The sequence below is a fragment of the Tupaia chinensis genome, unplaced genomic scaffold (genome assembly GCF_000334495.1).
Source record: "Tupaia chinensis unplaced genomic scaffold, TupChi_1.0 Scaffold000511_1, whole genome shotgun sequence".
NCBI classification, from domain to species: Eukaryota; Metazoa; Chordata; class Mammalia; order Scandentia; family Tupaiidae; genus Tupaia; species Tupaia belangeri.
In genome coordinates this window covers 2586350-2604412 of record NW_006160024.1, presented here as the reverse complement: position 1 = coordinate 2604412, position 18063 = coordinate 2586350, and the positions used below count along the sequence as shown (strand labels likewise).

Sequence of the window (18063 nt, the reverse complement as noted above, 5' to 3'; positions counted from 1 at the left end):
TCCAGGTCCAGCAGGTGTTTTGGTGGTTAAAATGCTAGATTCCCACATGGTCAAGAGTGGTTCAAGTTCCAGACTGGGTGGCGTGAAAATCACAACAAATAAATAGATAAATAAATATTTTTTTAAAATACACCTTCCTAGAAGGTCATATGAAGAAAAAGCCTGGGCAATGCTTTAACCCTTGTTGGCTGCCTATAGAAAACCAAACTTTTCTTGAGAAATTCAGCAACCACATTTGGGAAATTCTCTCCAACAGAGGAGTGAGAATGGGGACAGGATGGGTGTTGTCACTGATGGTGGAACAAAGAGTGTTTTCCTGAATTACCAAAGAGGTGCTATGTATTGTTTCCCAGAAACTAAATATCTTCAGGACTTGAATGGAGGCCTTTACCTAAAAATGTCCTCCCTAATAATGTTTTCAAAACAGTATGTTCATGGAACTATATTTTCTTTGCTGAACTAAGTTACGATACAAGTTCCCAGTGACTGAAACCACCATTAGCCTTGTTATTTTTGTTTAGTTGCATTGCCATAGTAGTTCACAGTTATGTGCTTTGCAATTGTGTCTTAATAATCCTTACCGGATCCCTTCAGGCATAGGAGGTGACAAGGATTAACATTTCCGTACCGCCTGAAGGGAGACCAAAGCAAGGAGAAATGTAGAGAGTTGGCTGTCATCATTGTTCAAATAGGATCCATTCTGAGATACACAAGCTTCTGTCCAGTTTGCCCTATACTGACAATGCCAGCATCTACTGGGTTGTTGAAAAAGTCATGACATATTTTTCTATGTTTTTCTATGCAAAGATAGGTCATGACTTTTCCAGTGACCCAGGAGAGGCCAGTCTTTTCTCTGGCTTTTGTTTATAACTATTAAACACCAGGTCTGTGATCAACAGGAATCAGATTGGGCAGCAGAATCAGGGATTTTGGATCTGGAATAGACCTTCATGATCATCAAACCATCTCCATCATGTATAGTTAAATGGGACCCGAGAGGATATCCAACTGACACAAGCCACGTTATTTCCAGCATTATGCTTTGTTGTTGTTGTTGCTTTTATTATTATTGACTAGAGAGTGAAAGGGAAAGTGAGAAAGTAAGCCGCCAGGTCCAAGACTCGAACCACAGTTGGCCATGTGGAAGTCTAGTACCTTAACCACTATGCTACTTGCTGGCCCCCTATGCTTTGTTTCTTGTTCATGTCATGTTTCAATGTCTTGCTTTCCTCTCTTCATCTTTTCTTCTCTCCTCTACCTTCTTCTTTCATTCATTTCCTTTATTTAAAATGTATATGACTTAACTCGAATTAGGAAACTTAAAATACTCATTTGCTAAAAGTCTGCTGGTCTATCTACTGGGCTGGCCTCAGGATACTAAAGAAATCTTTAATAATAATGCCTGAGGTCCGGCCTCTGTTGAACAGTTGGTAGCATACTGAGCCATGGTTCTGGAAACCATTTGGCTGACTGCCCTGATCCAGTCAACCTGAACCACAATGGGAATGCATGCACACACATGCCCAAGACTGAGGAGCCAGAGGACTTGGGGAAGGGAATCATGCCATGAGGAGACCCTGTTAAGGATGTTTCTCATTGCCTCTCTCACGCAAGTATGTGCATGTGCTCTTTATCATGAATAACATAAACTTAAGAATAATAATTATTATAATAATTACCAGGCATCACTGATGCAAAGTTCTGTGTAAGAACTAGCCTTCCTTTTCCCCAACCTCCATTGCAGAGTTTAACCACTGGCTTCAGGCTGGGTTTGCATTACCTCTCCCTGTTGGCAGCTATTCTCACATGTCTTAGGTTTATCCTACAGAAGACTGGACTTTGCTCTGGGCCGCGATAGAGAGTCATTGTACTTGCACACAGCTAGGGCTGAGAATTCTCTCCTGAACCTCCATCACCTCAGTAGAGAATGTGACAGATAAGAAGTTCAAGACTTCCGTGGTCAAATACCACTTTTCTCTCTTCCACTTTGCCCTACAGGAGGTTGTCACCCCATACTGAAAGTGAGTTATACCTTATTAAGCAAACCTCCCATTTCAGACAAAATGGCTCATTTTCTCTCCAGTGTTACCCCTTAGCTGCCAGGGGCTGCCAAGTATTTTGCCAGTTCACACTCAACCCTGGGGCACAATAAGCGAATTAAGTTAAAACACAAACTGCAGCTACTAACCTCCTCCCCAACTGCAGTCTTCTATAATTCTGATTTTGGGATTTCTCTCTTGCTGTCGCACCATCTATTTTTAGAAGCTTGTTAAGTTTCCTGCCCTTCTTCCCTTTTTCTAAGAATACATGTTTATAATTGTACAGAGTAAAGCAATAAATATGTAAATAAATCAATAACTATTAGGATCTCTGCAAGTATACAATCTGATAATTTCGTCCAGAATAAAGTTGAATTTTTAAAAAGAGAGGGAGGCAGAACTCTTGGCTGTAGTTTCCCCCCTGACGTACCTACCCGTGGCCACGCCTACTTAAGACAATTACAAAAGGCCAGGAATCTTGACTCAGGCACAGGCAGAAGTTTCCAGGCAGAGACGGATTCATTTCATTGGCGCTCGAGTCGGCAAAGGTATTGCCCTATAACATCTCTGGCTTTTAAAATATTTTTTTGTTGTTGTTTTTCTCCTTGGCTGTTTTCTCTCAGGCTACCTTCTCTAAAGCTATAGCCTCTTCTTTCTTTCTTTGTCTCTCCCTGGTTTGGCATGTGAGTTAAAATCACAGTCAGATTTCAGAAGATAATTCTTGGTTCAAGACGATGTGAGGTGAAGAGTAGCAGAACTGGCTTCCTAGTTCTACTACCAAGAGTTATTAGGAGAAAACTGAAAATTTCCAACCTGTCTCTCTCTTGCATCTGTGTAAGGCAAATTCCTCATTCTCGTGTGTGTGTGTGTGTGTGTGTGTGTGTGTGTGTGTGTGTGTGTTTTAACCTATCCAAGGTTTGAATGCCAACTATGTATGGTGATTTGGGCTGGGCACAAAACTTCCTAAAAGAAGTTTACAATCTACTAGAGGAGGCAGATCCATATAAAACTAATTCAAGGGAGCAAGAAGAATGGGGAAAATGTTGAGTGTAGGCTAAGTCAGTCAATGAAGTTTCTTAAGAAGCACAGAGCAGAGGTGGCTCCCCTTGCAGGCATCTGGTTAAGAGGCTGACTAAGCTGACAGTCTCCATGTTCTCTGTTGTAGTAGTCAAGATGGCCAAAGTCCCTGACCTGTTTGAAGACCTGAAGAACTGTTACAGGTATGAAATAGATCCTATCTCTTGTGATTTAATAAGTGGCTCAAGGTTCATTTGAATTCTAGCTAGGAGTTACAATGACCAGATGGGGGTCAGGCTGGCAACAACTATAGAGATTCAAACTAGTCCTGAAATCAGGGCCTATATGGAGAAGACCCAGTAAAACTAAGCTCCAACATGTTAAACTGAGGTTATATTGGCAGAGAAATAGTCATTCTGGAAAATGTTTTGAGGTCTGTTGAGTCTTCTGTGAGATTCAACATCAACTACAACACAACCTCAATTGAGTTCACGTGCTCTGATGCAGTAACAGGTTTTAATAGATTGCGAGAAAATCCATTCTCAGAAAAACATGATCTCAGGCTGAAATAGGAAATAGTGCCATAGCTATTTGAGTCTGTGGATGTGCATACACAGTCAAACCTCAGTCAGACATAGACAAGACATACAAAAATGATAAATTAAATTTATTAAATGTAATTAAAATTATGGAACAGTTTAAGCTAATGTGACATTCCCATTACCTATAATAAATACTAACACAAATTTTGCTATTAAAAAGATGCCCGGGTATTTTGCCAAGTATTAAGTATTAAATTTGCTTACATGTATTCATGTGAGTACATGAAAATAATGTGTAATATATGATCTACTTGGTTAAAATATATTATCTATTTGGTTAAAATAAAAATAAAGTAATTCGAAAGTATCTCTTTTCTTAAGGAGCTTAAAAGTTTTCCTTTAAATTCAATTAAAACTCAAGTGGAAAATTACTTGTTGATGATAATATGTATGATTAAGTCACTTTACAGTGTATTGGGGATGGGAAATCACATTTTGTATGCTGTGATGATGTTCAGTGAAGAAATACAAAATAAATTAATTAAAAATAAATACTAAAAAAATTTTCAGTTAAAACTCTTCAATTTGTCAGCTAAGTCCACTTTTTATAGACAAAGCACAGGTAAAGTTGAAGGCCTGCCCTGATGAGTACTAATTCCAAATTAGGGAAGTATAAATTATTGCATGTATGTGTATGTACAGAAGTCCTTAGTTTTCAAAGATGACATTAATGATCGTGTGTGTGTGTGTGTGTGTGTGTGTGTGTGCGTGTGAGAGAGAGAGAGAGACCCAAAGCTAATGTGGTCATTAAAATACATTGCCTGGTGACCTTAGAGAAATAACAAGACATAATTACATTCTCATCATCTTATTTTGACAGTGAGAATGCAGAATACAGTTCCTCTATCGAACATCTCTCTCTGAATCAGGTAAGCCAATAACTATAATTTGTTTCATTTTTTAGTTTGTAATGGGATGCATGAACTTGCCAGAGAGAGACAAAGAGAGATTCAAAGAAGGAAAGTGAAGAATCACCCCCCTCCCCGGGGGAAGACCATGCCACAGTCTGTCCTTCACCATTCTTCTCTCAACATTTGGAGCCTGCACGCAACACATACCTGGTGTGCTTTTCAAGCTGCCAGGTTGGGGTCACTTGAACTGTGCAATTGATCATATGGGGTCTAACATTTCTTTCTTTTTTTATTTTAAGTTTATCTATTTATTTCTTCTGAAAGAGTGGGAAAGAGAGAGAAGGGCACTCCAAAAGGGTTTCTACGCTGCAATTCACTCCCATCCTCAGGCAGCCCAGGTCACACTCATGAACACAGGTGCCTGGTACGTGCAGGAAATCTCAGCCGCTGGAACCCGTTTCCTATGGGGTCCGGTTACATTACCACTGCGCCACCACCTGGCTTAGAGACTGTAATTCTCATAGAACTGCAATTCTTACACAACACTTTCTCCACCAAAAGAGAATAGCTATGGCTTCTGTTTTACCCTCACTAGAGGTCCAGAGACCTGCATTTCTTCATTATAAGTAGGATCAGCTGCCTCTCCAAACTAATAGCATTCTTCATAGTTACTGGCTTTTCCCAGAAGAAAGCAGAACTACCCTGAAACCCCAAGAACTGGAGTTTCTTGACTCGGGCCTGACTCGGGCTTTATCAGGATGTTAATTATACCATCCTGAGACAGTCTCTTCAGGTCACTTTAGCAGGAATCTGTCTTCTAACATGATATGTCAAGGCCATCCTCTCTGACACCATCATTAGAGGTTAGAGAAAGACCGCCAAACATAATAGCACATGAAGCTGAGATAGAGGAAACAGGCCAACTGAAAGTGAGAAATCTGTGGCCATTCACCAAGCTGTATTATTTTGTTTGGAGACCATGAGCAGATCATTTAAGTACCATCTGTGTGTCTCTGGTTCTGGCTTTAAGTGTCGTCCCCAGTGCTGACCCCATTGTGCAATGGCTATGCCCTATGCATAGGGAGTTGGACCCCATATGGCCAATGAAGGCTCAAATCTCAGCCCTAATAGCTTGAAAACCATACCAGGTATGTGTATGTGTGTGTGTGCTCAAAATTCTGATAGGCTAGAGAAATGAAAGAAAAGGGTTGCAGCATACCCCACTGAGGGATGCTCTCTCTCTCTCTCTCTCCCTCTCATCAGTGTGCATGATCCCTTGCAATTTTTTTAAAGCTATCTCAGTGAGAGTATCCCTAAAATATTTCAGCACCTATTTTAATAGATGTTTAATCTCCTGAAAGGGAACTAATTGAAAGGCTACCACTCACTAAGATTATTTAAATTACTTAGTTATCTCATTTTTGAGCTTGCAGATGAAAAAGTCTTCCCAAGAAACCATATCATTTCATGAAGGAAGGAAAGAAAAAAAGGGAGGGAGAAAAGTGATGAAATTTGGGTTAGTGAGATTCTTCTTGCTAAGTCTATAGAAATACAGCTCCTACTGAAAGGAGTCTCATCCCATGGCCATGCCGGCCTCCCAATTCCTTTCTTCTTTCCTCACAGAAATCCTTCTATGACTCAAGCTATGACCCACTTCAAGAGGACTGCATGGGTCAGTTTATGACTCTGAATACCTCTGAAACCTCTAAGATATCCACACTTACCTTCAAGGAGAGCGTGGTAGTAACAGTCAATGGAAAGATTCTGAAGAAGAGAAGGCTGAGTTTCAGTCAGCCCATCACTGATGAAGACCTGAAGGTCATCGCCAGTGATCCAGTAGAAGGTAAGGAGAACATCCTTGTTTTCCAGTTTTAAATAAATAGGTGGAAGCAAAACCTGGAGTCAGAATCACAAGAGAGCATCCATGTGTTTGTGTGTTAACTTTAGGAAGGAAAATTAATTTTTATTCTTCCCCACTGGGGAGAGGCTAACAGTGGCCTAAACCTAGAATGCTTATGCCCACGCTCGTTTCTGACCACACTGTAAAGGTCTTGTGACTTTTGGTCTTTCAGGAGAAAGCAATTATATACTGTTAGAGGGTGACCGTTTACCAGCTATGCTCCTCTACTTACTGACTAAACTTCCTTGGGCGTGTTACCTAATCTTTCTATGCTTCAGTTTCCTTTACTGTAAAATGGAGATAATCAGAGTCCCTACCTCACTGTATTGTTGTAAAGATTAAAGGAGTTATTGCCCCCAAATTTCTAGACTAGCATAATATCTAGTACTTAATAAACACCAAATTAATGTTAGCTGTTATTATTATTATTACTAGTAGTAGTATCACTAATTTTACCTTCATTAAAACTACCAACATTACTACTGTGGTAATTATCACAGTACCTCAAAATAATCCTACATTCTCATTTTACAAATGAGGAAATGATGCTCCTTGAGATTAGCAACCTGCCCAAGGTGCACAATCTATAGATGGGAGAGCTCACACTTAATTCCATTCTCACTATAAGAACCATGCTTTTTCTCCCATGCCATTATCATACAAGTCTCCACATGAAACATAAACCCAATATTCCTGCTTTTAATCTACTGGGCCACAGGTGGCATGGTGCTTAAGGTGCTGTATTCCCACGCTGCCAACCACAGTTCCAGTCCCAGACCGGGCAGCATTCTTTCATTCTCTCTCTCTCTCTCATATGGCAAATTTTAAAATAATAATAATTAATAAAATTAAATAAATAATCCCTTTCTAAAAGATAATGTCTACAAAATAATACCTGTTTACCTTATAGGTTTGAAACTATAGGAAAGAAAATTAAATCACTCATCTTGCCACTCAGAGTTTATCACTGCTGACATTATGGTACATGTCTTTAAAGACTTTTTTATATACATAAACATGCATGTACAAACATGTTTAACAATATGAGGAATATACTGTATACAATTTTATCTCCAGCTTTTTTCACTTGCTAATATATCAAAGACATTTTAGAATGCCAGTTTTTCACCAGTATAAGGAAAGCAACAATGAACCTCTATACCAATAAGTCTTCATTTATACAAACATCTGTTTCCTTAGAATAGATTCCTAAGAGTAGAACTACTCAGAGCTATGAAGATTTGTGAAACTACTAATACATACCATTTTCCAGAAACATGGTAGATCTGCATCCTACATATATGTAAATGTCTAATATCCATTTTTTTTCTGAATGTATCCATTTGAAAATATAAATGGGAATTACTCATAGTCTTCCCGGTTCCTTAGAAACCTCCAAATTATCAAACGAGAAAGTTTATTCCTAAAAAACAAAAAAAAAAAAAAACAACTCTTTAAAAAAATTCCCTGGGGCCAGCAGATGGCATAATGGTTGTATTGTTGGATTCCCACATAGTTGACCATGGTTCAAGTCCCAGACTCGGAGTCTTAAAAGTCATGCCAGGGGCATGTGCATGCATGCCCAAAATCACAATAGGAGAATGGAGCAGAAGAAATCATGGCATGGCCATCATTCCTAGTGGGGAGGTGGTGATTTCTCACTTCCTATCTCTTTGTCTCTGTCTCTGTTCCTCGGCGAGTGCATGCACCCTCTCTCTCTTAAAAAAAAAAAAAAAAGGCAAAAAATGCATATCGGGCATGTGTGCATCTATGCATACCCAAAATCCCAAGAGGTGAATGGAGAAGGCAGCATGGTATGGTCATACCCCCTGGAAGGTGATTTCTTGCTTTCTGTCTCTGTCTCTCTCTGTCTCTCCAGTGAGCACACGTGCCTATGGTAAAAATCTCTCTCTCTAAAAAAAAAAAAAAAAAAGAAAAAGAAAAAGAAAAAATTCAATCAAAGTTTAAAAAGAAGCAAATAAGTAAACATAGGGACAATCTTAGAATCAATTCCACTTCTGACTGGGTGATTTCACTTTCTTGTTGCTTCCTCACCTAAATTGGAATATTCCTAATGTCCCTTTCAGAGCTACTTTCTAATTTCACATTAGAAGTTGCATTTGTACTTAGACATTAATCTGAACTTGTGATAATGGTTTTAGAACTCGTGGTGCCCAGGTCAGCATCTTCCCTCTCCCGAAGCAATGTGAAATACACTTTTATGAGGATCATCAAACGTGAATTCACCCTGAATGATGCCCTCCATCAAGCTGTCACTAAGTCGGATCAGTTTCTCAAGGCGGCTGCATTAACTAATCCAAACCATGCAGGTAAATGGCAAACTCTGTCATCTTCCCCTCCTTTATTTCTTTCAAACTTTCTGTTTTCAAAGAATAACCTGCACCCCAACTCTTGGCTTTGCACAGTTCTTCTGGAATAGGATGAAACACATCATCCTCAGTAAAAATCCCAGGTACGGAAAGAAGTTTCAGCCAGATTCAGAAATTCCTAAAAAAAACAAGTTTCCAGTCTTTTTTCTTTTTCTTTTTTTTTTACGTTTTTTTGTTTGTTTGTTTGTTTTTTGGGTTTTTTTCTTTTTTTGCTATAGGGCACATGCACTTACCAGAAAGACAGAGAGAGACAGAAAGCAAGAAATCACCCTCCAGGGGCGATGGCCACGCCACAATCCCTTCTCTTCCATTCTCCTTTTGGGATCTTGGGCATACACACACAGGCATCCGGCATGAGTTTAAGCCACTGGGTCCAGGATTCGAACCGCAGTCCACTACATGGGAGTCCAGCGACGTAGCCATTACATCATCTGCTGGTCCACTACATTGGAGTCCAGCAACTTAGCTATTATGCCATCTGCTGGTCCCTAGGATTCCAGTCTTTGAGAGCACTGAGTAGTGCAATGCTTTCTAAAGTACTATCACTACAGCTCTTTCAGATATACTTACTCTTGACTTTAAAGATGAAGATGAATCTGAGCATCAGAAATATCAAATGACTAACTCAAATTTACCCAGAAGCCAATGAGAAGCAATCACTCTCCATTAAAAAACACACTGATCAAACTTACTAAGAATGTCAAACTAGGCAGGTCTTTGCTATCTTTGATAATATAATTGTGAATCAAAACAGCCAGTAAGGTGCAAATACAGTTAAAAGGATGAATGTTCATGTCCAAACATTTTTTTCCCACAGATACAATTTCCATTATGGACATGTTTTAGCTTCAGGACAGTATCTGATCAGTATATAAAATTATTTTCAAAGATTCAAAGAGGCAACTTAGAACATAAGCAGGATACACTTCAACTGACATGCTTTGCACTCCATGACATTGACAAATTACTTTTGTTCTATTTTCCTACCTAATACTATTCCACAGACTTGTTCCACATACTGACATAGTATGTCTATTGCCATTTTTATTGGCACTGGCGTACTCATTTGTGTCATTCTACAGGACCCTTGGGTTTGCTCAATGAAGTTCCATTGCAAATATTTTTGTATATATTGAGTTATTGGAAATTTTGTGACATGTTATTTCTGTGTTTTTCTATGCAAAAATGCATCATATCTTTTCCAATAACTCAATTTTATTGTTTTTCCCCTATCTGGCTATTTCCTTGGAGCATATCCCAACATGGAACACCTAGATCAATAGGCATAAATAATTGTACAGCTCTCATTAAATGGTATTCACTAGCAAAATATGAATATCCCCTTTAAGTCATTATGAACTCACAACGTGATATATTACAGGGTCTTATTCAACTAATGTCATTACAAGAGATTTAACAAATATTTATTCAACCCCCAAGTGTTTATTCAACATAAAAAATCTCTAAAAACATTAACCAAATATTTATCTGCCTGGTAAATTTGGCAGACATAAAAGATACAAAAATGTATATCATTTCATTTCTGACCTCCAAGTGTTTACACCATAGTTGGGGCCTAATACACACACACACACACACACACACACACACACACACACACAAAAATAAAAAAAAAAATAAATAAATAAATAAATAATTTTAAAACCCTGCAAAACACTTAAGTTGATACAAATACAATGGATTTACTTTCTTTTTGACTCTTCTCTTCACCAGTGAAATTTGACATGGGTGCTTATAAGTCAGCAGATGACTCTAACCTTCCTGTGACTCTAAGAATCTCAAAGACCCGACTGTACGTGAGTGCGCAAAATGAAGGTGAACCAGTGTTGCTGCAGGTTAGTTGTCCTTAGTCTCCAACTTACCCTCATCTACATCCCAAACATATATAAATGATCCCAATAGGCAGAGGTCCCTAGCAGGTAGCACAGTCTTTGTCCCTTCCTACTGCAGTCCCCACCTGCCCACCCTCCCATTCACCATCTCCCAGGTCCTGCACAGTTTGTCCTCTGCAGATAGGTGAGAAGTTTGACTTCTCTTATCTCCGAGGCCCTATCCCCAACTAGAATGTGTGTGTGTGCATGTGTTTCTATAACTGGATCAAGTAAGGGGGGGAATCTACAGAGTAAGAGAGTAGCCTTCACTCATGAATTCATTCAACAAGTATTATTTGAGAGCCTTTTATTTTTCAAGCATAGTGCCAACAGCTACGTAGCTAGTTTGAATCAAAGTCCCTAGCGTTACAAAACTTAGGGACATAGACAATAGACAAGTCAAACAGCCAACAAAAGTTACAATAAGGTGCTAAGAAAAAGAAAAATGGGAGCGTTCTACTTAGACTGGCAAGAGCTGAGCTCCCTGTGAGAAGAGAGCTGTTGAGAGGAGAAGCATCCCATGGGAGGAGTAGGAATTGGATGTGGGGCTTGTTCAGCAGAGATCTGAGTGCACCCAGTCCTAGGGCTTTAAGAGCTTAACGGCCACCTTCCAGGATGAGAAGGAACACTCCTGGAGGTGGGCGTTGTGAGAAGAGGAAAGATATGCTGGGGCTAGTAAGGCAGAGCATGTATTTGAATTTCATTTGAAATACAGTGGGAAACTATTAAAGAGTTTCAAACAATGCAGTACTCTCACTTCACCTTGCTTCCTAAAATGGTGACTAATAGATCAAAAGGAAGATAATTTACAGATCAAAGAGCCCAGTTAAGAGGTTGCAACAGTAATCATGGGGGAAAGGAGAGGCAAGAGAAACAGGTGGGGAAAAAAATAGAATTGAATCATATTCTGAAGACAGAACCAACAGGAGAAAGAAGTGAAACTCCATTTACTAAAATGAAGAAGAATTAGGAGAGAAATAGGTTTGGGAAATTAAATCCTTGCTGACTTGAAAACCTCAAAAGGATACTTGTTTTTTGTTTGTTCGTGTTTTTTAGGTTTTTGCAATAAGGCACCTGTGCTCACCAGAGAGAGAGAGACATAGAGAGGGAAAGTGAGAAATCACCCCCCAGGAGGGATGGCCACCATACTCTCTTATCCTCCATTCTCCTCTCAGGATTTTGGGCATGCACACACATGTACCTGGCATGATCTCGAGACTCAAATCTGATCAGCCATGTGGGAGTCCAGGGCCTTAACCACCACTATGGCTGGTGCTGACATTTGTTTGTTTTTTATTTAAAGAGTAAGAAGAAGCATCCCAACACAGAATTTGACATTTATTTTTCTATGGGAATATTAGATTCTATTTCATCACAGGAGTATCATCTAAAGAGATTGTATCAAAAGGATTCAGTTACTGTTATATGGAGGAAGTGTGTGTGTGTGTGTGTGTGTGTGTGTGTGTGTGTAACCTTCAATTGTTGATTTAAATATAAAGATAAATGTCATCTAAATGCTAACTTGTCTTCCCAAAGGTATGATTTGCACACTTAGAGGTAAAAATATTTAGAGGTTTTAAAATCACCAGCACTCAGATTTGATGCAAAATGCCTCTGCCTGCGTTGAAGGCAGGACACAATGTTTCACCCCTACCTGCCTGGATGCTATGAGACACTTGTGTCATCGGCAATCTCCATGACTAATTTAGATTCTCTCCAATTAACCAAGGAAACCTACTCTTGTCAATAGACTAAACCATACATCTAAAAGGCATGTGATAAATGCTAACTGAATGAACAAATGAATGAAGAGTCTTATCATCATGTTAGAGTCATAGTCCTAAAGTGATGCTTCTCATGAAGGCCAAATGTCAAGGGACTGAGTTTCCATTCTTTTTCTAGCAACTTCTTGTTCTCTAACAGAATTCTGTTCTCTTTATCATAGGAGATGTCCGAGATACCCAAAACCATCACAGATGGCCAGATCAATCTCCTCTTCTTCTGGGAAAGTAATGGCACTAAGAGCTACTTCAAATCTGTCGCCAATCCAGAGTTGCTTATTGCCACAAAGCAAAACGATATAGTGCACATGGCAAGGGGGCAACCCTCTATCACTGACTTTGATATATTAGAAAACTAACCTTAGCTCTGGAGTCCACTCACTTGTGAAGTGTTGACAGTCTGTATGTACCATGTACATGAAATCAAATCCTTTACCCTTAGTCATTTGCTGAGCACGCGCTGAGCCTTTGTTATTCTAAATGAATGTTTACCCTCTCTGTAAGAGAAGAGCAAGGTTTAGTAGAACCAACACTAACATATAATGTTGTTTGTTATGTAAAGAACACCCTGAACTTTGAACAGTACCAATTATTTTAATTATTATTCTTTGTAACACTTTTAGAAGGACCATAGCTATTAACTATAGTTACCAAAAGGACTCTACTCATAGTATGAATGGGTTAAGTAAGGTGTGAGAAAACTCAAAAACACGTTCAACAGCAGTTGGCTTACAAAGCCATGGACTCAAAATTTCATTCCAACTATTTGCCTTCTGCTTTTAAGTTCCTGATGGACCCTTAAGTAAATAGCATTAGTTTCTGGGACCTCCGTTTCATCATTTTCGACATTGGAGCCAATAACATCTATCCTTCTTGTTTCAACAGTTTTTTAAACCATCACTGGGGTCATTTTGGTAAAATACTTCTTGAAACTGAGCCTCAAGGAGAAGAAAAAGCATGAGATGTTATTTTTAAATTATTATTTATATATATATGTATTTATTTATAAATTTATTTTAAGATAATTATATTATTATATTTATGGCAGTTCCTTGCATTGTCTGAGTGTGACCAGATTTCTTCATCAACAGCAGTCAGTGTTTTCTAGGCTGCATTTGACTTTGTTATACCAGAGCACTTTGGTTCAAGATGTACTTTTTTCATAGCCATGAAGTTCTGAATTCTAGTACTTGGGAGCCTTGTAATTATAAAAATAAACTTATATTAATTACTTTGTTTGAGTTAAAGACTGAGCCAATCTTTCATTCTTCTGCCGTTAAACTTGCCTTGGCATTCTTATATCAGTCAATTTCACCTGCAAAAATCAAGTCCTGCTAGATATACTGGAATAAATTTCACTTTGGCAATGGTGGGACCACTGTTATCTATACTGTCTTTTCTGGAATGTAAACAAGGTTTCTTCTAGGTTCTAAAAATTGTGGCTGAACCATAGTGTTACATTACTATCAAAAATTGATCTGACAGAGTTATTTGTCCTTATCATTATTTTACACCATGATAATTAGAAACAAATGGTAAAAGTTCACATAAGTGACTAGGCTTATTGTTACTTTACAGAGTCAAACCAAGATGTGTTCTAGTTTTCTCTCCCCTTTGTAAGCTACCAGTATGTATTAATGGCATTATGAGTGAAACTATTCCCAGGTTCAAGTAAAACCCATATTAAACATACACAGCACATAACTCATATGTCCACATGGAACCGCATTAAAAACAACTAAAGAGTTCACCTGGAAAGCATAGTTATGAGATATGGTGAGTCTGGAAAAAAGTTCAAATCAAGAGAACTTGGAATTAATTAATTAAGCGATAATGTGAAGATGACACTGTCTTTTGACATTACAGTCCAGCAGTTTGGAAAAGGGTGCATGTGCAGGACCAGCAAGTGACGTAGTAGTTAGGCACTGGACACATAGTCGACCATGGTTTGGGTAGCAGACCTGGCAGCTTGAAACTCACACTGGAAGTGTGTGTGTGTGTGTGTGTACGCGCACGTGCACAACACATGCACATGTGCATACTCAAAATCTGGCAAGGAGAAGGGATTGCAGTGTGGCCATTCTCCCTGGGAGGTGATTTCTCACTTTCTCTCTGTCTCTTTCTGTCCCTCCAGTGAATGCACGCACCCTATAGCCAAAATCTTTTTTAAAAAAATACTACTAAACCGGGCACATGTGCATGCATGCTCCAAATCCCAACAAAATGGAGAAATAGAGAAGGGGCCAAAGCAAAACCATGCTCATCCCTCACCCTCTCTCTTTCTGTCTCTCTGTTTATCTCTGGAGAGTACATGTGCCCTCTGGCAAATATAAAAATAAAAATAAGAAATAAGAAGTTCTGCTCCATTTCAGGATGACATATAATGGATATAATTTTAGACCTGTAATTTGAGCTTCTGGGAGGACACCCAAGTACAGATGTGCAATAGGCAGAAGATCGTGTAGCTGGAACTCAGGAGAAATTAGAACCAGATTTGGAAGACATCAACACGTGTGCACTAGGTAAAACCCTAAAAGAGACATCCAAGAAAGAACAAAAGAGAAGCATATGGAGAACGCTGTTGGCTGTCCATGTAACTGCCATCTCCCCTTCTTTCTTACTAACAGAACCCTAATTTTATGAAGAAATCGAAGTACCCTATCTCAAAGGATGAATCCAATTAATTTCAGATCATGTTTAGTCTACGCTCACATGACTGTTTAGTCTATGCTCACATGACTCTTCTGCTCACTTAATCCTGACTAATGAGATCTCAATCTGCTACAGGGAACTTCTGGAAAAATGTTCTACCCTGATAAAAGAAAAAGCTGTATATGAGTCCAAATGGTAGCACGGTGTAGCACAACTGGACCCACATAGAAGGACCCCTGGTTCACATCCTAGGCCTCCCTGTACACAACCATGAATGTGTATACCCTTGATCTGGGCTTGCTGAGGCTGGAGGTAGACACCAACATGGAGACCTTGCTTGGGAGGAGGGTCTCTCTCTCTCTCTCTCTCTTTTTCTCTCACTCTCTCAAGTAAATAAACGTTTTTTAAAAACTTAAAAGTAAAGCCACATAGAAGAAAATACCTTTTCCTCCTTCCTACATGAGGCATGTTCTTTGAGGATGTCAAGTTTAGAACTCTGGTATCCAACTTGCACCAATTGGGAAGACATAGCCACACCCTAAAGAGGGTCTAGAGGAAGAAGAAAGAACCAGGATCTCTGACAACATCGTTACACTAAGAAGCTACCTCCAGATGAGAACTGTTATTACTATAAGCCATTTTTTTCTAGGCTGCTATTACTTGTGGCCAAACTCAGCCCTATTGATAGAGAGCACCACAGAGACATAGTCTCTTATTTGTTTCACCCTGTTTTTTCTAGCAGTTGCTACCTTCTTAGGGTTTCCTTATCTGGTCTGGCTAGAGTACGACTAAATAAGACCTGCTTCTTTGCTATCCTTTGGTTTTAAGAAATATTTAAGAATCATCTTAATATTAATATATCTTAAGAAAAAGGGAAATACAAAACAATAAGCAAGCAATATAAATTCAAGAAATATTAAAAACTGTCATCGCTGTTCAGTCTCTGATCAATAGTGAAATACTGAATCACTGTAAAAATGGCCTCAGAATGTTACTCTCCCACGACCAGCTATCCATATCTTCTACCCCACATGCTTATTGCCCAAACAGTAAGAGAGTCACTGTGATGAAGTTCGACAGACTTAGTACTAAACCTGTTAGTGTCTATTTCTTTTTTTTTTTTAAGGTTTTTGCCATAGGGCACCTGCACTTGCCAGAGAGAGACAAAGAGAGACAGAGAGAGACAGCAAGAGGGAAAGTGAGAAATCACTCCCTAGGGGGGGTAACGATGTTGTAATCCCTTCTCTTCCATTCTCCTCCTGGGATTTTGAGCATGCATGCCCAGCATGATTTTTAAGCTGCCAGGTTGGGTACTCAAACCACTCAATCAGCCATGTGGGATCCACTGCCTTAACTACCAAGCCACCTGCTGGTCATATAAATATTTTATAGTGTGATTCTGCTTTTATTCAAAATACCTATTATTTGTATTTAAATTATTATAGAAGAGGATACACCAAAATATTAGCAGAAATGTTTACTTCTGAATGATTGAATGACTTATATGTTTTATGGGGTTTTGTTTATATATTTTTCTAATTTTTAATGAATATCTAATTACATGACAAAATGCCAGTTTACACAAAATGTATTATTAAAACATTTCATTGAACTATATATAAAATGGATGCAGGTAACCAGCAGTTAGTGTAATGGCTATGTTGCTGGACTCCCACGTAGTCGACCGCGGTTTGCGTCCCAGACCCGGTGGCTTAAAACTCACACCGGGCACGTGTGCATGCGTGCCCAAGATCCCTAGAGGAGAATGGAGGAGAAGGGATTGCGGCGTGACCATCCCCCCTGGGGAGCGATTTCTCACTTTATGTCTCTATGTCTCTCTCTGTCTGTCTGGCGAGCGCCCGCCCCCTATAGTGAAAATTTCTCCAAAAAAAAAAATAAATAAATAAATAAAAATAAAATAAAAAATAAAATGGATGCATATTAAAATATATAAAATAATACCTCAATAAAGAGGGCTTTTTTTTTTTTTTTTTTTTGAGGTTTTAGCCTTAGGTCTTAGCCTGTGCACTGGCTGGAGAAAGACATACACACACACACACACACACACACGCACAGTGAGAGGGGAAATGAGAAATCACCCACACACACACACCAGAGGGGATGGCCACGCTGCCATCCCTTCTCCTCCATTTTTCTCCCAGGATCTTGAGCACACACACAGATGCACCTGGCATGATTATGAAGCCATCAGATCCAGGACTCAAACCATAGTTGGGCATGTGGAAGTCCAGCAATGTAACTGCTATACTATCTGCTGGTGCCAAGAAAGCTTTTAAATTATTCATAAGGGAAAAAAAGTATCTCTGTTCTATTTCTTCCTTTGTGCGAACAGAGTGGTGTCATATTTTTGGCTGCTAGGTTTTGTGTTTTTTTGGTTTGTGTGTGTGCGTGCGTGTGTATGTGTACCCTATATCGACCTTGGTGTTCCTTTACCTTAAAATGTTCTATAAAGTTATTTATTTTTCTTGTGGGTACATTGTTTTTCCTGTTCATCTCCTTTCCTAATCTCCATTCTAGCTAAGAACACCAATGCGCTCTCTTTTCAAAAATTTATATCTTGCTTCTCTTTCTATCAGAGTGGCTGACGAACAACAAAAGGTCTTATGCAACCTTTGCAAAGAGGTTCCGTCTCAGAGGGTGGAAAACTGAGGTTTGGAGTGCCTAGGGTTCTCTGAGGTATACATTCCTAGGCCTCACCTAGAGGTTCAAATTCAGTCAATCTAGGGTGGAGTCTTGAACACCTTTTTTCTTTTAAGCTCCAGAGGTAACTCTCATGTTTATCACTGATTAAGGACCACTAAATTAAGGCATTTCTAGAGTCAAAGATGGTTTTATCATAGAGCTAAAAATGGCTTCCCTTGGGGCAAGTCAATCCAGAGTTAGGAGAGATGCAAATGTACAAGTTTCACCAGTTCAGC

The 18063-nt window shown here is 39.1% G+C and overlaps 1 protein-coding gene across 1 annotated transcript; it reads left to right on the top strand.

Annotated features, from left to right (window-relative positions):
* Positions 1-2541: 2541 nt before the first annotated feature.
* Positions 2542-13719, top strand: IL1A (interleukin 1 alpha). The gene is made up of 7 exons (XM_006156658.2): positions 2542-2587; positions 3205-3259; positions 4479-4527; positions 6133-6352; positions 8572-8739; positions 10534-10655; positions 12637-13719. Exons 2-7 carry the CDS (start codon positions 3213-3215, stop codon positions 12829-12831), a joined length of 801 nt encoding a protein of 266 aa, XP_006156720.1. The 5' UTR covers positions 2542-2587; positions 3205-3212; the 3' UTR covers positions 12832-13719.
* Positions 13720-18063: the final 4344 nt, after the last annotated feature.

What these genes read in the sequence shown, in the direction of transcription:
- IL1A (XM_006156658.2), top strand. Translation starts at nt 3,213, where the DNA reads ATGGCCAAAGTCCCTGACCTGTTTGAAGACCTGAAGAACTGTTACAG. An exon ending in GACCTGAAGAACTGTTACAG is followed by an intron (nt 3,260 to 4,478) that starts GTATGAAATAGA and finishes TTATTTTGACAG; the next exon opens with TGAGAATGCAGAATACAGTT. An exon ending in AACATCTCTCTCTGAATCAG is followed by an intron (nt 4,528 to 6,132) that starts GTAAGCCAATAA and finishes CTTTCCTCACAG; the next exon opens with AAATCCTTCTATGACTCAAG.